The sequence below is a fragment of the Perca fluviatilis genome, chromosome 21 (genome assembly GCF_010015445.1).
Source record: "Perca fluviatilis chromosome 21, GENO_Pfluv_1.0, whole genome shotgun sequence".
Lineage (NCBI taxonomy): Eukaryota > Metazoa > Chordata > Actinopteri > Perciformes > Percidae > Perca > Perca fluviatilis.
In genome coordinates this window covers 4,493,911-4,508,338 of record NC_053132.1, presented here as the reverse complement: position 1 = coordinate 4,508,338, position 14,428 = coordinate 4,493,911, and the positions used below count along the sequence as shown (strand labels likewise).

At 42.2% G+C, this 14,428-nt stretch overlaps 1 protein-coding gene across 4 annotated transcripts in view; it reads left to right on the top strand.

Annotated features, from left to right (window-relative positions):
- rnf213b (ring finger protein 213b) overlaps positions 1-14,428 on the top strand; it is a 59,744-nt gene that overhangs the window by 31,837 nt on the left and 13,479 nt on the right. For 3 of the 4 annotated variants that reach the window (XM_039787765.1, XM_039787766.1, XM_039787763.1), the window contains exons 45-56: positions 5,734-5,835; positions 5,924-6,166; positions 6,594-6,678; positions 6,768-6,802; positions 6,894-6,991; positions 7,091-7,241; positions 9,157-9,322; positions 9,924-10,018; positions 10,425-10,673; positions 12,074-12,206; positions 12,819-12,902; positions 13,851-14,019. In XM_039787765.1, coding sequence (XP_039643699.1) covers positions 5,734-5,835; positions 5,924-6,166; positions 6,594-6,678; positions 6,768-6,802; positions 6,894-6,991; positions 7,091-7,241; positions 9,157-9,322; positions 9,924-10,018; positions 10,425-10,673; positions 12,074-12,206; positions 12,819-12,902; positions 13,851-14,019 — 1,610 coding nt within the window. The remainder of the gene's footprint in view (positions 1-5,733; positions 5,836-5,923; positions 6,167-6,593; positions 6,679-6,767; positions 6,803-6,893; positions 6,992-7,090; positions 7,242-9,156; positions 9,323-9,923; positions 10,019-10,424; positions 10,674-12,073; positions 12,207-12,818; positions 12,903-13,850; positions 14,020-14,428) is intronic. The other variant, XM_039787764.1, reaches the window with a different exon arrangement.

Genomic DNA, 14,428 nt, shown 5'->3' with positions numbered 1-14,428 from the left:
CTGTTCATATTTCTTTGCCAAAGCAAACATCAATGTGACATCATGACTTCGTGTAAGTCATGCCACATGCCGCTTAAGCCAAGCAGCGTGTTATCTGTACGTATTTTGAGCTATCCGCATGTATGTCTACGCTGTATACAGCGGACGTAAACATACACGCCACTTTCTACAAGTAGCTCGTTATCACGCAAACATACACGCCACTTTCTAAACCAAAGTGGCGTGTTCTCTGTACGCATTTTGAGCGGGGTTTAGGAAAAGAAGAACGGGGTTGGATTTAGTAAAAGAAGAAAGCGCGACACACAGGACATGAAGGAAACGATCCCCTAACCTGACTCCGCCAGATGGATCGCTTCGCATTTGCTCGGCATATCCATCTGGGAACTTTCCGTTGGAGAACTTTTGGGAAGGGGCGAAAATCCTGGTTATCTGATTGGATAAACCATCTGTCTATCACCACCTATAGTTGGTGATAGACGGGCCAAATCAACCAGTCAGATCAAACTCTTGCCGAAACCAGTCGGGAGAAGAGCAAAAACATCTTTTCCTCCGAGAAAAGCCTCCAGTGTCGTTTTTTGCTCTTCTTTCAATGAAGGAATACTTTCTAATTCGGATAAAACTCGCTGCGATAGCTACGCTCATCTCATCCGTGGAAGCCGCCACGTTGTTTAGACCGAACAGTCGCTTCTCGTTGGGTCACACCTAAACCCGCCTCAAAACCAACGCTGATTGGTCGGTCGTTTGGCGAACGGCTCCAAATTTTCTCTATCTCAAGATGCCAGACTGATCGAGTAGAAAACTGGGGCTCGCGAGATCAGGACGGTCTCACGAGGCTAACGATCCCCAGTCTCTGGGGTGAAAGTCCTGTGTTTGACCCATCCTCCACCCCGAACAACCTCCCTACGCGGATTTTCGCCCTTTCATACTAATCGCTACTGCGTAAATTGACACTCAATCGCAAGGTAATGTAAGTCAATGGAGGCCAAACGGTGTTGATAAACACGCTAAAAAGCAAGTATGCGTCTTGATAACACGCCAATAATGGCATACAAATTGGCGCGTCATACATAGGCCTCTTCATGAGATCAGTCTGACATTTCAATCAACTTCAGGGCTTTCTGTATTCTATGGAGTTATATTCCTATCTTTAATCAAGAGCGCATTCTTTCAATTTGAGAGCATTTCTCACTGATATTACGTTCAGATTTTGTAATAATTTCCCTCAAAACCTTGCTCTCACACTCAAATAGTCACTGCTCGCGCTTGGATTTGCTCTGCTTGTGCTCAAAGTTTGTGCTCGCGCTTGGATTTGCCCTGCTTGTGCTCAAAGTTTGTGCTCGCGCTTGGATTTGCTCTGCTTGCACTCAAACTTTCTGCTTGGACTCAGATATGTTGTTGTTTGGACAGATTTCCTGCTCTCAGCTTTGAAACTTCTCCTCGCACTCAGGCTGATTCTGCTCACTTGCAAAGTTTCTGCTCGCGATTTCTCGCCGCGCTTGGATTTTTTGTGTTATAACCCTATCAAAAGTCAACAACCAATAGAATGCCAGCTGTAGTGTTGACCAATGAAATGATCCCAACCCCGTTGAGGGTGCGTTCACTTTACTTTAGAACGTCTGTTGAGGGCGCGCTGCACTGTAACCTGACTGTCACCAAGTTTATATATCCCCGCCGTTTATAGCTTTATTATAAGTATATATCAACAATGTGCACAGAATGGTCGACGCACTTTCACCTGCACCCGTCCGGGAAACGGGAGAAAGCTTTGAAGTGGGACGTATGAAGTTATGTCCACAACTACGCAGGGTGAGTAACATAACTTAAGCACCTAGCTAGCTAGCTAGCATATGGCCTAGCTTGATGTCCAGAAACAAATATATGTTCTTTATTGTATAGCTAGCTAGATTGAACGACATATGACGGACAGTATGTGTATATGTGATGACCCTACCTTGTATTTTTTCCTCGTTTGGTTAACCATGTTCCTGGGATTTGGCTAATTTCATGTTAGAGCCAGTAGTAAAACATAAACTGTAATATAACTGAAAGAACACAAGAAACTGGATTGTTTGTGTCAGTTTTTGCATCACTGTTGTGTGTTGTTCATCAGAATTTGGTCTTCATTCCTTCATATAACATTAGTTTGAAAATAGATTCATAGCAATCTGTATAAAACGTTGTAATGTTAAGTTCAATTTTATCACTATAATAAAAACAGATCTAGAAATGATATGGTTTCTTATTTGCTCCTTAAATAGCAGTTATTTGTTTAATTAATACAAAGCAAACTGAACTGAAAAAAAAGTATTTTGTTTTACTTTTTTTTCATCCAGGTGGGGCTGAGGGGCTTGACCCCTGTTGATCTGTGTGTGTCATATCACCAACCCATGATAGCTAGAATTCACCCTGCTACTCCAGATCTACCTGCTGTATGGCTGGCTACAGACTACAACCATCTGCTCCAGATCTACCTACTGTACGGCTGGCTACAGACTACAACCATCTGCTCCTGATCTACCTGCTGTATGGCTGGTTACAGACTACAACCATCTGCTCCAGATCTACCTACTATATGACTGGCTACAGACTACAACCATCTGCTCCAGATCTACCTACTGTATGACTGGCTACAGACTACAACCATCTGCAAGTTTTGTTTGTAGTGAACATCATCAACAGCTACACTTAAAGTCTCTTGGGTTCATATGGGACTTGGTTGTTCTCCATACTGCATCAAATACTATATTATTTTTTTGTGTTGTTATATTAGTACAGACAACAGTAAGTATCATTACTTAATCACAGTATATATTATTCTGGTGTACACTGTTGACTTGACTCCATGCTATTGACTATACTTTAGCTTGCCACCTCATAACTTTACCTTAATTGCTCTTGTATAGTTAATTAATAATCTTCTACTAGTTGTACATACCTCCTATTTAATTGAATTATTCTTAATTTGTGTTGCCATACCTGAATCATCCCTCTTGTGAACACTAGGCTTATCTTCTCTTTATTCATAACCCTGCTCACAAACTCACCTGAACCTGGGTCATCTGTTTGCCAATATCAATGTTCCTGCTACAGTAAATCCTATAGGCACATTGTACTGCTTCACCGTAGTATGAACCATACACTTTTAAGGTTTTGTGTCAAATATTGTGCAATTTGTTATGAATTACTCATTGTTTTGACAAGGTAAATTAAAGCTATTTACCAAGTGTCAGCTCTGGTAAATTTAATTGTACTGTTTTTTTTTTTATAAATGTTATGGAACATGAAAAAACAATTTGCCTTGATCAGGGTTTTAATTTGTTGCAAATGTGAACATGGTTTTAATAATCTGTATCTTATTGCTCTGAAAAACTACAATGATTTAAGAAATATCAGTGATACTTATCAACATTTATTGAATTGATTGAATATATGGGCAGACATTACAGGCACCTATTCATGTCAACAGAGAAAACAATAATTTGTTCTCTCTTTTATCACTTTGATTATACGCTGATGGTGCAGAAAAGGGTGAAGTCCTATGTAGATCTCTGGCACTTTGAGGACAGACCGATCCAGGAACTCTCCACTGTTGTCTTTGTATAGTATGCTCCTATTAAAGACAGATTCATAGACATCAACACGTAATATATTAGGTGTACATAGCTTGCTTTAACATCATTACTATCTTACCTTACCTTCTCTGATTTGGTTTTGTGGACATCAGTAATTTTCTCTCCCAGGCCTGGTTGTGCACCCTGTGAATTTAAGCAAGAAACATAAGTGTATGTAACATGATTTTACTATTATATTATTATTATTTTTACAATTGCATTATTATCAGACTTACCAACCTTCTTGGTTTGTGCTACTGCTGCCTGTCCTCTGCACACAGGTGAGTAATGTGCTGACTGGCACAGGTCCATGCACATAGTGCAGCTGTGATGCAGCTCAACAGGGGTACTTCAGTCACACCTGGAAGAAGAGAAACAAACCAACAAAATACTTGTTCTTTCTGCTCAGTTTGCTTTGTATTAATTAAAAAATTACATTTAAGTTGCAAATAAAGCATATCATCTCTAGATCTGTTTTATTAGTGGTGAAATTGTACTTAACAGACTGGGTCCGTGTACTTTTTGTTCATTTTGATTTTCATTTCGCAAACAGGTATTAAAAAACAAATGGTTATTTGATTTTCGTTTTAAATCATGGGGATCAGACCTCCGTTCTGGGTCTAATATTCTAATATTAGCTGCTGCAGCTAGCTAGCAGCTAGCTACCAGCCCTGTGAGCTTGGTCCCCGCGGTTCGCTCCCGGTGCTGACTGACTCTGGTCCGTCTGCAGAGGTGCGTTATCCCGCTCTAGCTGACCTGGGAATCTAACGCTTCGTGATTTATTCATATTTTATTTACTTTGCAGTATGCTATGCACTGATGTCAGGCAGGCTTGCTGCTGCTTTTAAGTCTGAACCTGTGAGATAACTAAACTTCCTTTGAATATAACATGCATATAAATAGACGGAATAAATAAAAGTCCCCGGAAATAAATATAAGTAAAACATATGTATTTAGGCTATTGAACTATAATGACTAATGCCTATATATGTATTGCCTCATTTATGTATTTCATGTTCCATTTCATAGCCATATTTATTATGTAAAGGGGACAAAAATGGATCAGTCGCTCAGGAAGTTATAGACTACAGTTTCCCTCAACAGCAGCCGGGACATTCTAACGCTTAACGTGAAAAAGCTTAACGTGGTAACTTAATATACCTAAACAATGATCAATCAGATATCAATCAGTTATCAGTCACATAACGTCCATAATAATTGGACTTTGGGTTAGATTTTTTTGACAGTTTTCAGTGGTTATGATGAGCAATATGAGAGAGAAAATTTGGTAATCATTGATCATTGTTTGGGTACATTAAACCACGTCTATTTGTTTCTGGACATCAAGCTAGGCCATATGCTAGCTAGCTAGCTAGCTAGGTGCTTAAGTTATGTTACTCACCCTCGTAGTTGTGGACATAACTTCATACGTCCCACTTCAAAGCTTTCTCCCGTTTCCTGACGGGTGCAGGTGAAAGTGCGTCGACCATTCTGTGCACATTGTTGACATATACTTATAATAAAGCTATAAACGGCGCGGGGATGTAAAAACTTGGTTACAGTCAGGTTACAGTCGCCCTCAACAGACGTTCTAAAGTAAAGTGAAGGCACCCTCAACGGGGTTGGGATCATTTCATTGGTCAACACTACAGCTGGCATTCTATTGGTTTTTTGACTTTTGATAGGGTTATAACACAAAAAAATCCAAGCGCGCAGGAGAAATCCGAGAGCAGAAACTTTGCAAGTGAGCAGAATCAGCCTGAGTGCGAGGAGAAGGTTCAAAGCTGAGAGCAGGAAATCTGTCCAAACAACAACATATCTGAGTCCAAGCAGAAAGTTTGAGTGCAAGCAGAGCAAATCCAAGCGCGAGCACAAACTTTGAGCACAAGCAGAGCAAATCCAAGCGCGAGCACAAACTTTGAGCACAAGCAGAGCAAATCCAAGCGCGAGCAGTGACTATTTGAGTGTGAGAGCAAGGTTTTGAGGGAAATTATTACAAAATCTGAACGTAATATCAGTGAGAAATGCTCTCAAATTGAAAGAATGCGCTCTTGATTAAAGATAGGAATATAACTCCATAGTATTCCTCTTTCACCTTTGTGTTGTTTCATTTCCTCTGCAGAAGCTGAAGGGCTCTCAGATCAGTCTGCTGGCGCTGGCTTTGTTCAGACACGTCACCTGCCGCTACAAAAACCCCGACCTCAACACGCTTCCCTCCACACAGGTCAGCACACATCATGTCTGATGTAAAGTGAGCCTTTTGTTCATTTCCTTTCTCTTTTTAACACGTGATTCTATGGAAACACTTACAGGAGTTGGCGAGACTGGACGAGATCCTGAAAAACGTCAAGTCAAAGGAGTTCAGGGAGTTCTGCGCTGCGCTTCTGTCCAATCGGATCGGCGGAGCGGACTCTTTTCTGCGCGTCAACGAGGTTCTTTCGGCTCGGAGACGAACCGTCCTGGAGCTGTTGGTCCATCTGGACTCTGTGATCCTCAGTGAAAATCCTCTACTGGTTCCTCTTTATCAGATCGCCACCCAGCCTCAGAATGTTACAGTAAGACACCTCTTATCTCTTACTTAAAGGGGCTCTCCACCGATTTTACACATACGTATTTTCGTTTTTTGGGGCAAATGGCCTTTTGAATGGGAGTGCTAGGGGCACTACTATGATAATAGGGATTCCGACCCCAAATCACCAAGACACTGATTTGTACGGGACTAATATACAGCAATCGCACATCGTCCGGGTTTGTCGAAATAATCCTGTTGACATAATTCCTTTGGCGGAAGTAAACATTGGGGAGCTGTTGTATCTGAATCCTTCTTTAAAAAACAAGAAGAATAGATTTTACAAAATCTATCCTAAAGAAATCCAACACTTGATACATTTAATAAAATACCTGAATATAATATACCTTTCTCATACTCCAAACATATTGCCATGAATGCAGCACAATAACTCAACTTACTTTTCCTCCAAGAACTCCTTTCTGCCAACAATGCCCGACGATCACACAAGTGAAGTCCTGCAGTGGTTGAATAAAGACAAGAGAGCACAGCTGTACTGTAAGTATTTATACTATATAAAGGTTTAGGTTATTTTTTGATCATCAGTGCATAGTATATAATGTGTTTTTTTTTTAAATCATTTGCAGATTGTGCCAACGGACATCCATGCGTTGTGACAGAGGTGTGAGATGTTTTTGTGTCCCTCTTGGCAAACATTTTTAAAGTTCCATAAAGGTTCAATAAATAACACATGCTTCTGTATTTTCCCATAGTGTGGGAGACCGGTGGTTGTAGCAAAATGTCACATATGTGGAATCCTAATTGGTGGGCTAAACCACAACCCAGTAGAGGGATTTAGTGCAAATCAAAGGTATACTGTAAATCTCTTCAGTCAACAAGCTTTCTGACAGTGTATTCAGTCAAATGTTTGTGTTTAATTTGATTGGTGTTCCTCCCTGTGTGTATGAAGTGTCAGAGATCAAACTCGGACGGGACACGTATTAGGAGAGGCTGGCCAGAGGTCTGAAGCCCCGGAGAGACAGCTGACTTCTGCTCAGTCCTGCATCCTGCGGCTGCTCACACACCTCGCCATGCTCCAAGGCGCTTTAACAAATAACAGAGTGAGACTAATGCCCACCATACACTAGAAGACTTTGACTTGACCAACTGCCACTTTGCTCGATTGAAAGCCATGATGTCTCTCTCTCTCTCATGGGTGGGCCGAATTCTCTGGGTGGGCAAAGCAGAGAAAGTGGAGGTAACCTTGCTCCTTATGACCTCATAAGGAGAAGATTCCTGATCGGCCCATCTGAGCTTTCATTTTCTCAAAGGCAGAGCAGGATACCCAGGGCTCGGTTTACACCTATCACCATTTCTAGCCACTGGGGGACCATAGACAGGCTGGGGGAACGCATATTAATGTTAAAAAAAACTCATAAAGTGAAATTTTCATGCCATGGGACCTTTAAAGGTGCAGTAGGTAAGCCTTATAAAACTAACTTTCTGTCATATCTGCTGAAACTGACCCTATGTTCCAGCAGGTAATAAAAAAAACATGTTTGATTTTGTCTGATCGTCCACACGGGTAAAAGACCGACTGGGACTAAGTTTTATGACCACCTCATACCAAACAATAGAGACGACGGGCGAGGAAAAAAGTCTGCGACTGAGGAATCACTTGAAGTCGTTTGGTGTACGGTCGGCATAAAGCTACATTTGTCAGGAATGCGAGGCTTGGACCCAAAAATGCAGAGAAGAGGAATTTTATGAAACAAAAGACAACATAAGGTGTCCTGAGGAAGGCAGGCAGGCACAAACAAAGATAAACCAAAGTCCAAAAACCATTAGAAAAACCCAGAAGACACGAAAGGGGAAAAAACTAGCAGGAAGAAGCGACGCAGGGGATGACAGGGAGGGAAGACGATGAACCGCCAAGAGACAAAGACAGCACAGAGACTAAATACACAAGGTAACGAGGGTGAAACAAGGGACAGGTGACCCGAGCAGCGTTGCCAACTCTTTTCCAACAAAAGTAGCTAGCACCAGCTCCAAAAGTCGCTAAAAGTAGCTAGATGACGTCGTTACGCAATTATTTGCATAAAGCTTAGTGGTTGTGTCAGCAAGGTAATAATAATAATAAATTTAATTTATATAGCGCTTTTCATAGACTCAAAGTCGCTTTACAGGGCAGCGTAGAAAGAAAGAAATAGAAATCTTTAGCCAAATAATCGCAAACTCACTACGGGAATTTATATAAAACTATCATTATTAATTAGGTAGCCTATATTTGAAGTAAAAATTCTACAAAGGGAGTGAAAAATATCGATAAAGAATTCTCAAAGAAGACTGGCTTTCCCAGGGCCAGGCCAGCTCAGCAGCGTCTTTCTCCCATCGCGGCCTGCTGTCTCTCGTACCTACATTGTCCCCTCTCCCCTCTCCCCTGTCCCCTGTCCCCTCTCCCCTCTCCCCTCTCCCCTGTCCCCTGTCCCCTCTCCCCTGTCCCCTGTCCCCTCTCCCCTCTCCCCTTCTACCTGCTGCTGCACATGAGGCGAGAGCAGAGAGGGGAGGGGCTGCTCCTCTGCTCCTCAGTCACAGAACAGAAATGAGAGGTGACTGTTTTGGCGACCACAAGAGAGAAAAACCTTGTGTGCTCGCCGGACAATACTGGCGCCTTTTCTAAAGAAAGTCGCCAGATTTGTTGCTAGTCGCTTTTGTGAAAAAAAAGTCGCTAAATTTGTCTGAAAAGTCGCTAAATCTAGTGATAAAGTCGCTAAGTTGGCAACACTGGACACGAGGGCTCAGGAACAGGAGAAACACATCAGGGCGGGGCAGACAGTCAGAAAGGTGGGAAAGCAGAAGACAGGAAGTAAAACAAGACATAACATGGGAGAGAGAGAGAGAGAGACACTACAAAATAAAACAGGAAAAACTACAACAGAAACCCACAATCGTGACAACATTTGCACCAGATTTTACACGTCAGCAGTATTGAATCATGTAATGACCCTCCCGTGGTGGGTGGTGTTGCTGTTATAGGGAGTCAGTGACATGATCCACCCCAGGCCCCGTGATGTTTCCAACTTCCTGTGGAACCACCTGGAAACAGACATGCGTGTGTTGGGGCGGACGCTGGACCAGAACATGGACAACACAGCGGTGACCGTTCATCTGATCCTCAACACCTGCGCAGAATTCACTCCAGGTGACTTTCCATTTCAGCATGTTGCTTTTGTTGATTTATTTTGACTTTCTTCTCTCTTTATTTTCTCTCCTCAATTGTTCTTTTCTTCAGTCCCTTTTACATAGACTATATGCTCTTTTTTATTGTTGAATTATTCTAGGGAAGCCAACATGCCAAACCCCTTTGACGGTTTTCTGGGTTTTCCTTTGTCTTTTTTACTTCATGTCTCGTAAATGTATCATTGCTTTGTGTTTTTTTATGTGTGGTAAAATAAATCAATCAAATCAAAAACATGCATAACTCTGCTGTGCTACACTTATTGCGGAGAATGCAGCCGACAGGGTTGTTCAATTAAAAAATGCCAATGAAAGTAGCTAATGTGCTTACTATATATGCAAAACATGCTTTCATATACTGTATATGAGAGCATGGTTTGTGTTGCATGAGAGTATGTGTTGAGAGATGCTTATTTTCTGTATTTTGTGTTGTCTTTGTAAAGCTGCGGGACGGACAGAGTCCAAAACTAATTTACAATACATTATATATATATATATATATATATATATACAATAAAGTATATCTTATATCTTATCTTCTCTTATCTATCTGAATGTTAACAAAGGTTCCCGCGGCGCGAGACCCGATCTGTCCTCCAAACAGGGACGGAAACACTGGGAGAAGCTCGTCTGTGATTCTGCCATCAACCCAGTACTTCAAGTAAGCAGTACATTGTATTTAAAAGCAGTACATTGATTGCTTACAAGTCTGTAACTGTGATAGGTTGATTTGAGTCAAAGACCAAAGAGATCATAAATGTAGAGTTAATTTATCAATTTATCAGGTAAAATTCATAAAAGTGAATGTAAAAAGATCAATTAAAGACTTTTTTTAAAACATTTCTAAAATGTGTTGCATGATTAATATCATTTGAGAACATTTGATTATGTATAGCTGCTATCTGTTAAAGATGTCGGATCTGTAATCTGTTTAATTTTAATTTAATTTTTTATTTTTTTCTTAAACTGATCCGTGATTGATTAGTACCGGAATCAATACTACTAGGGACCTTTTCAAAAGAAAGACACCAAGACGTTTTGGGTGATAAAATGTTGCCTGTTTTCAGGATTTGCAGGCGAATCTATCTGAAGCTCAGGAGAGCATCAGTGCCGACGACGGACTCGCTGGAAGTGCCCTGATGAATCTCCTCTTCAAAGATCCTGGGCCCATGTTGTCGCTCCCCGCCGACTGCCCGACACATCGCTCCACCTTCTGGACTCTCCCGGAGACGATGACAGTGGAGCGTTTCTCCAACCTGGTGGATGAAGCACGGGGACGCAGCTCATTACCGCTGCTCAGCCTGTTCCTCAAGAAGGTACCGATCTTCTAGCCTGGTCCTACCAGACTCTGGTCCATTAGCCTGGTCCTACCAGGGTCTGGTACACTAGCCTGGTCCTACCAGGGTCTGGTACACTAGCCTGGTCCTACCAGACTCTGGTACATTATCCTGGTCCTACCAGACTCTGGTCCATTAGCCTGGTCCTACCAGGGTCTGGTACACTAGCCTGGTCCTACCAGGGTCTGGTACACTAGCCTGGTCCTACCAGACTCTGGTACATTAGCCTGGTCCTACCAGACTCTGGTACACAAGCCTGGTCCTACCAGACTCTGGTACATTAGCCTGGTCCTACCAGACTCTGGTACACTAGCCTGGTCCTACCAGACTCTGGTACATTAGCCTGGTCCTACCAGACTCGGGTCCATTAGCCTGGTCCTACCAGACTCTGGTACACTAGCCTGGTCCTACCAGACTCTGGTACATTAGCCTGGTCCTACCAGACTCTGGTACACTAGCCTGGTCCTACCAGACTCTGGTACACTAGCCTGGTCCTACCAGGCTCTGGTCCATTTCATTTGTACAGAGAGTCTGGCCTCTCTCCATTGACAAGTGTTATCTTCCTTGAAGGCGGGTACTCTGTTGAAGTTTAAAACTATTGGATCTGCCCAGAGCCACTCTGGATCTGCCATAACCAATCGCTAACGTTTGGTCGTGACGTCGGCTTAGCATCGCTAGCGTTAGCCTTAGCTAACTCCTTCACCACTAACGGAGCGAGCTGGAAAATCAAACTTTTCCACAAACTTTTGCAGGATATCTCGCAGAAACTGTGGTTAAATTTAACAAAACAATATCCATATATACCACATTTTTTGGAGATTGAATGAAATCTGTGGGAGTGTTGAAAAAACTGACACCAGGACACTCTATAAAAGGTTCAGGACCGTCTATAAAGACGGGCTCTGTAATATCCATGTTGAACCGAAAAAACATACTTTACATTTATTCAAAAGCTAAAACATGAGAGGTTTTTAAATGGCCACACAGTTGAGTGTTTTCTGCACCAGTTGAGTAGGATCAGAGATAACATGTTAAATATCAAACATGCACAGCTGAAAACCTAGCTCTTCTGGGGAAGTTAGTTAGGCTGAAATGTGCTCTGAAAAAAGGCACTTACTTTGCCCAGAACCCCGTAGGTTTACTTCCCACAATTATTAAAAGTGACAGCAAAAGTCCAGTCATCTACTCTAGTTACTCCAAATATTAAAGCTCTTGTTTTCGGGTCTCTCCGGTCTGCGTCTTTCCTCACACTCTTTGCTCTTTCTCAGCGGATATTGATGCACGTTGCATCACTACATGTTGTTAAAATGTACTATATGTGGTCCTGACATTATATTGTTTTTGGAGTGTTTGACATGTGCTGACTCTGTTTGTTACAGATTCACTGTGTGAGGCAGTTACGTCACCTGCCTGAGCTGGCTGCTTTACAGTCGGACCTGCTGAGGGTGTTTCCTCGGACGTCAGACTCTACCGAGCAGACTATTGCCCAGATGTTACAGCAGATACCGGCAGGTAGATCCACATTTTATTTTGAATTGAATGTACAACAACGAAACCATCATCCAACACCCTGCTGCTGACATCACACACACACACACACACACACACACACACACACACACACACACACACACACACACACACACACACACACACACACACACACACAGGATGGGAGTAAAACTTGCTCTGGTTTATTTGAATTCCTCTAAACCAATCACAATTGTCTTGGGCCGGACAGAGCCACGGTGCCTCTGCCCAACAGCCTCTGGAAGGAACTTGTTTTGGTGGAACATGTGTACGTTCAAAAGTTGTCTAATCATGCAACAGAAAACTCCGATTGGACAGATAGTCTAGCTAGCTGTCTGGATTTACCCTGCAGAGATCTGAGGAGCAATTAACCATAGTCCTCACAAATCCACCGGAGGTTAGAACGCCAACACAGAGGAAGAGGAAGGTGACATAAATTTGGGACATCCGACGGAATTTCCGGCGGCACCTGAACAATCCCACAAATGAAACGTCGTCAATATAGACTAGTCGCAACCCAACCTGAAACAAAACAGCATTTTTTAAATGGATCACTTAGCGACACAAACTGAGCTGTCTCCTTCTCCTCATCAGGATACCAGAAGAAGATTCTGCTGGAGAGAGTGGAGAGATTCATCGTGGTGTGGAACCGCCTCCGAACAGAGGTGGCAAACAGCTGTAAGCATGTCTCTATTAACATTTAACTCTGATGGACACATGTACAGTAGAGGTACCTATCTATCTATCTATCTATCTATCTATCTATCTATCTATCTATCTATCTATCTATCTATCTATCTATCTATCTATCTATCTATCTATATATATATCTGTCTATCTATCTAGCTATCTGTCTATCTGTCTGTCTATCTGTCTGTCTGTCTTGTGTCTGTCTTGTGTGTGTGTGTGTGTGTCTTGTCTGTCTATCTATCTATCTACAGGGTTCATACGTTTTGAAAAAAACCTGGAAAAGTAATGGAATTTGAAAAATGCAAATTCCAGGCCTGGAAAGGTTTTGGAAACCTAAAAAGACCCAGAAAGTTTTGGAAAAGTCATGGAATTTTTTTTTTTTAACACAGCATAATAATATGTGATTAACGAATGTATTTTCACGTTGTCTTAACCTCACCGTTGTATTCGTGGAGCAATATTATGAATCCCACTATGAACCACCTACATTATCATTCATTTTATAGTTAAACCTCTGAGGGTAAACTTTAACACAGATTTGTATTCTTATTGTATAATGTCGACGGACATTTTCAGGAATACATAGTCATGGAAATTTGCCGAAAAGTCTTGGTTAAAATGCGTATGAACCCTGTATCTATCTATCTATCTGTCTGTCTGTCTGTCTGTCTGTCTTGTGTCTGATTTGTGTGTGTTTGTCTGTCCTGTGTGTCTTGTGTTTGTCTGTCTTGTGTGTGTCTTCTGTGTGTGTGTGTGTGTGTGTGTGTGTGTGTCTGTCTTGTGTCTGTCTGTCTTGTGTGTGCGTGTCGTCTGTCTATCTATCTATCTATCTATCTATCTATCTATCTATCTATCTATCTATCTATCTTTCTATCTATCTTTCTATCTACATGACTTCATGTACTGTCTCCCATGCCTGTGTGTGTGTATATATAGCAGCAGACTTGGGTGCTGATGACTTGTGTAGGAAGGAGCTGACAACCGAGAGCTCTGGCGAGTTTCTGTCGCCGTGCCGACACGGACCGGGGTCGTGTCTCCGGACTCTGGTGGACTTCCTGTCGGAGACTCATAACAGCCTGGTGCGGGTGAGCCGCCAGGAGGACAGGTCAGTACAGCCGGGCCACCGGCGAGTGCACAGGCTGCTCTGCACATTTCCAGAAACAACTTTAGTCAGGCTTTCAGTCCTGTGGACGGCTTTATACACAAACTCACAGATTTGGATCTTATTGATGTCAAAGACGGAAAGAATTTTCTTTTTACGAAACAGTGACTACGTTTACATGCACACAATTTTCCAGTTTTTGTCCTTATTCTGAAAAAGACAATATTCTGACTAAGCTGTTTCCATGGCTAATGAAAGTGATCATTCCACTGATATTCCCGTTTACATGCAGCCGTGCAAAATACGATCTTTTCAAAGTTTTCCAGCGGACTCGTTCGACCATGCAAACACAGCATCCCTCTTTCATTCCTTGAAAACGTCGGCGTTGTGATGTTTGTGCATATACAAAACC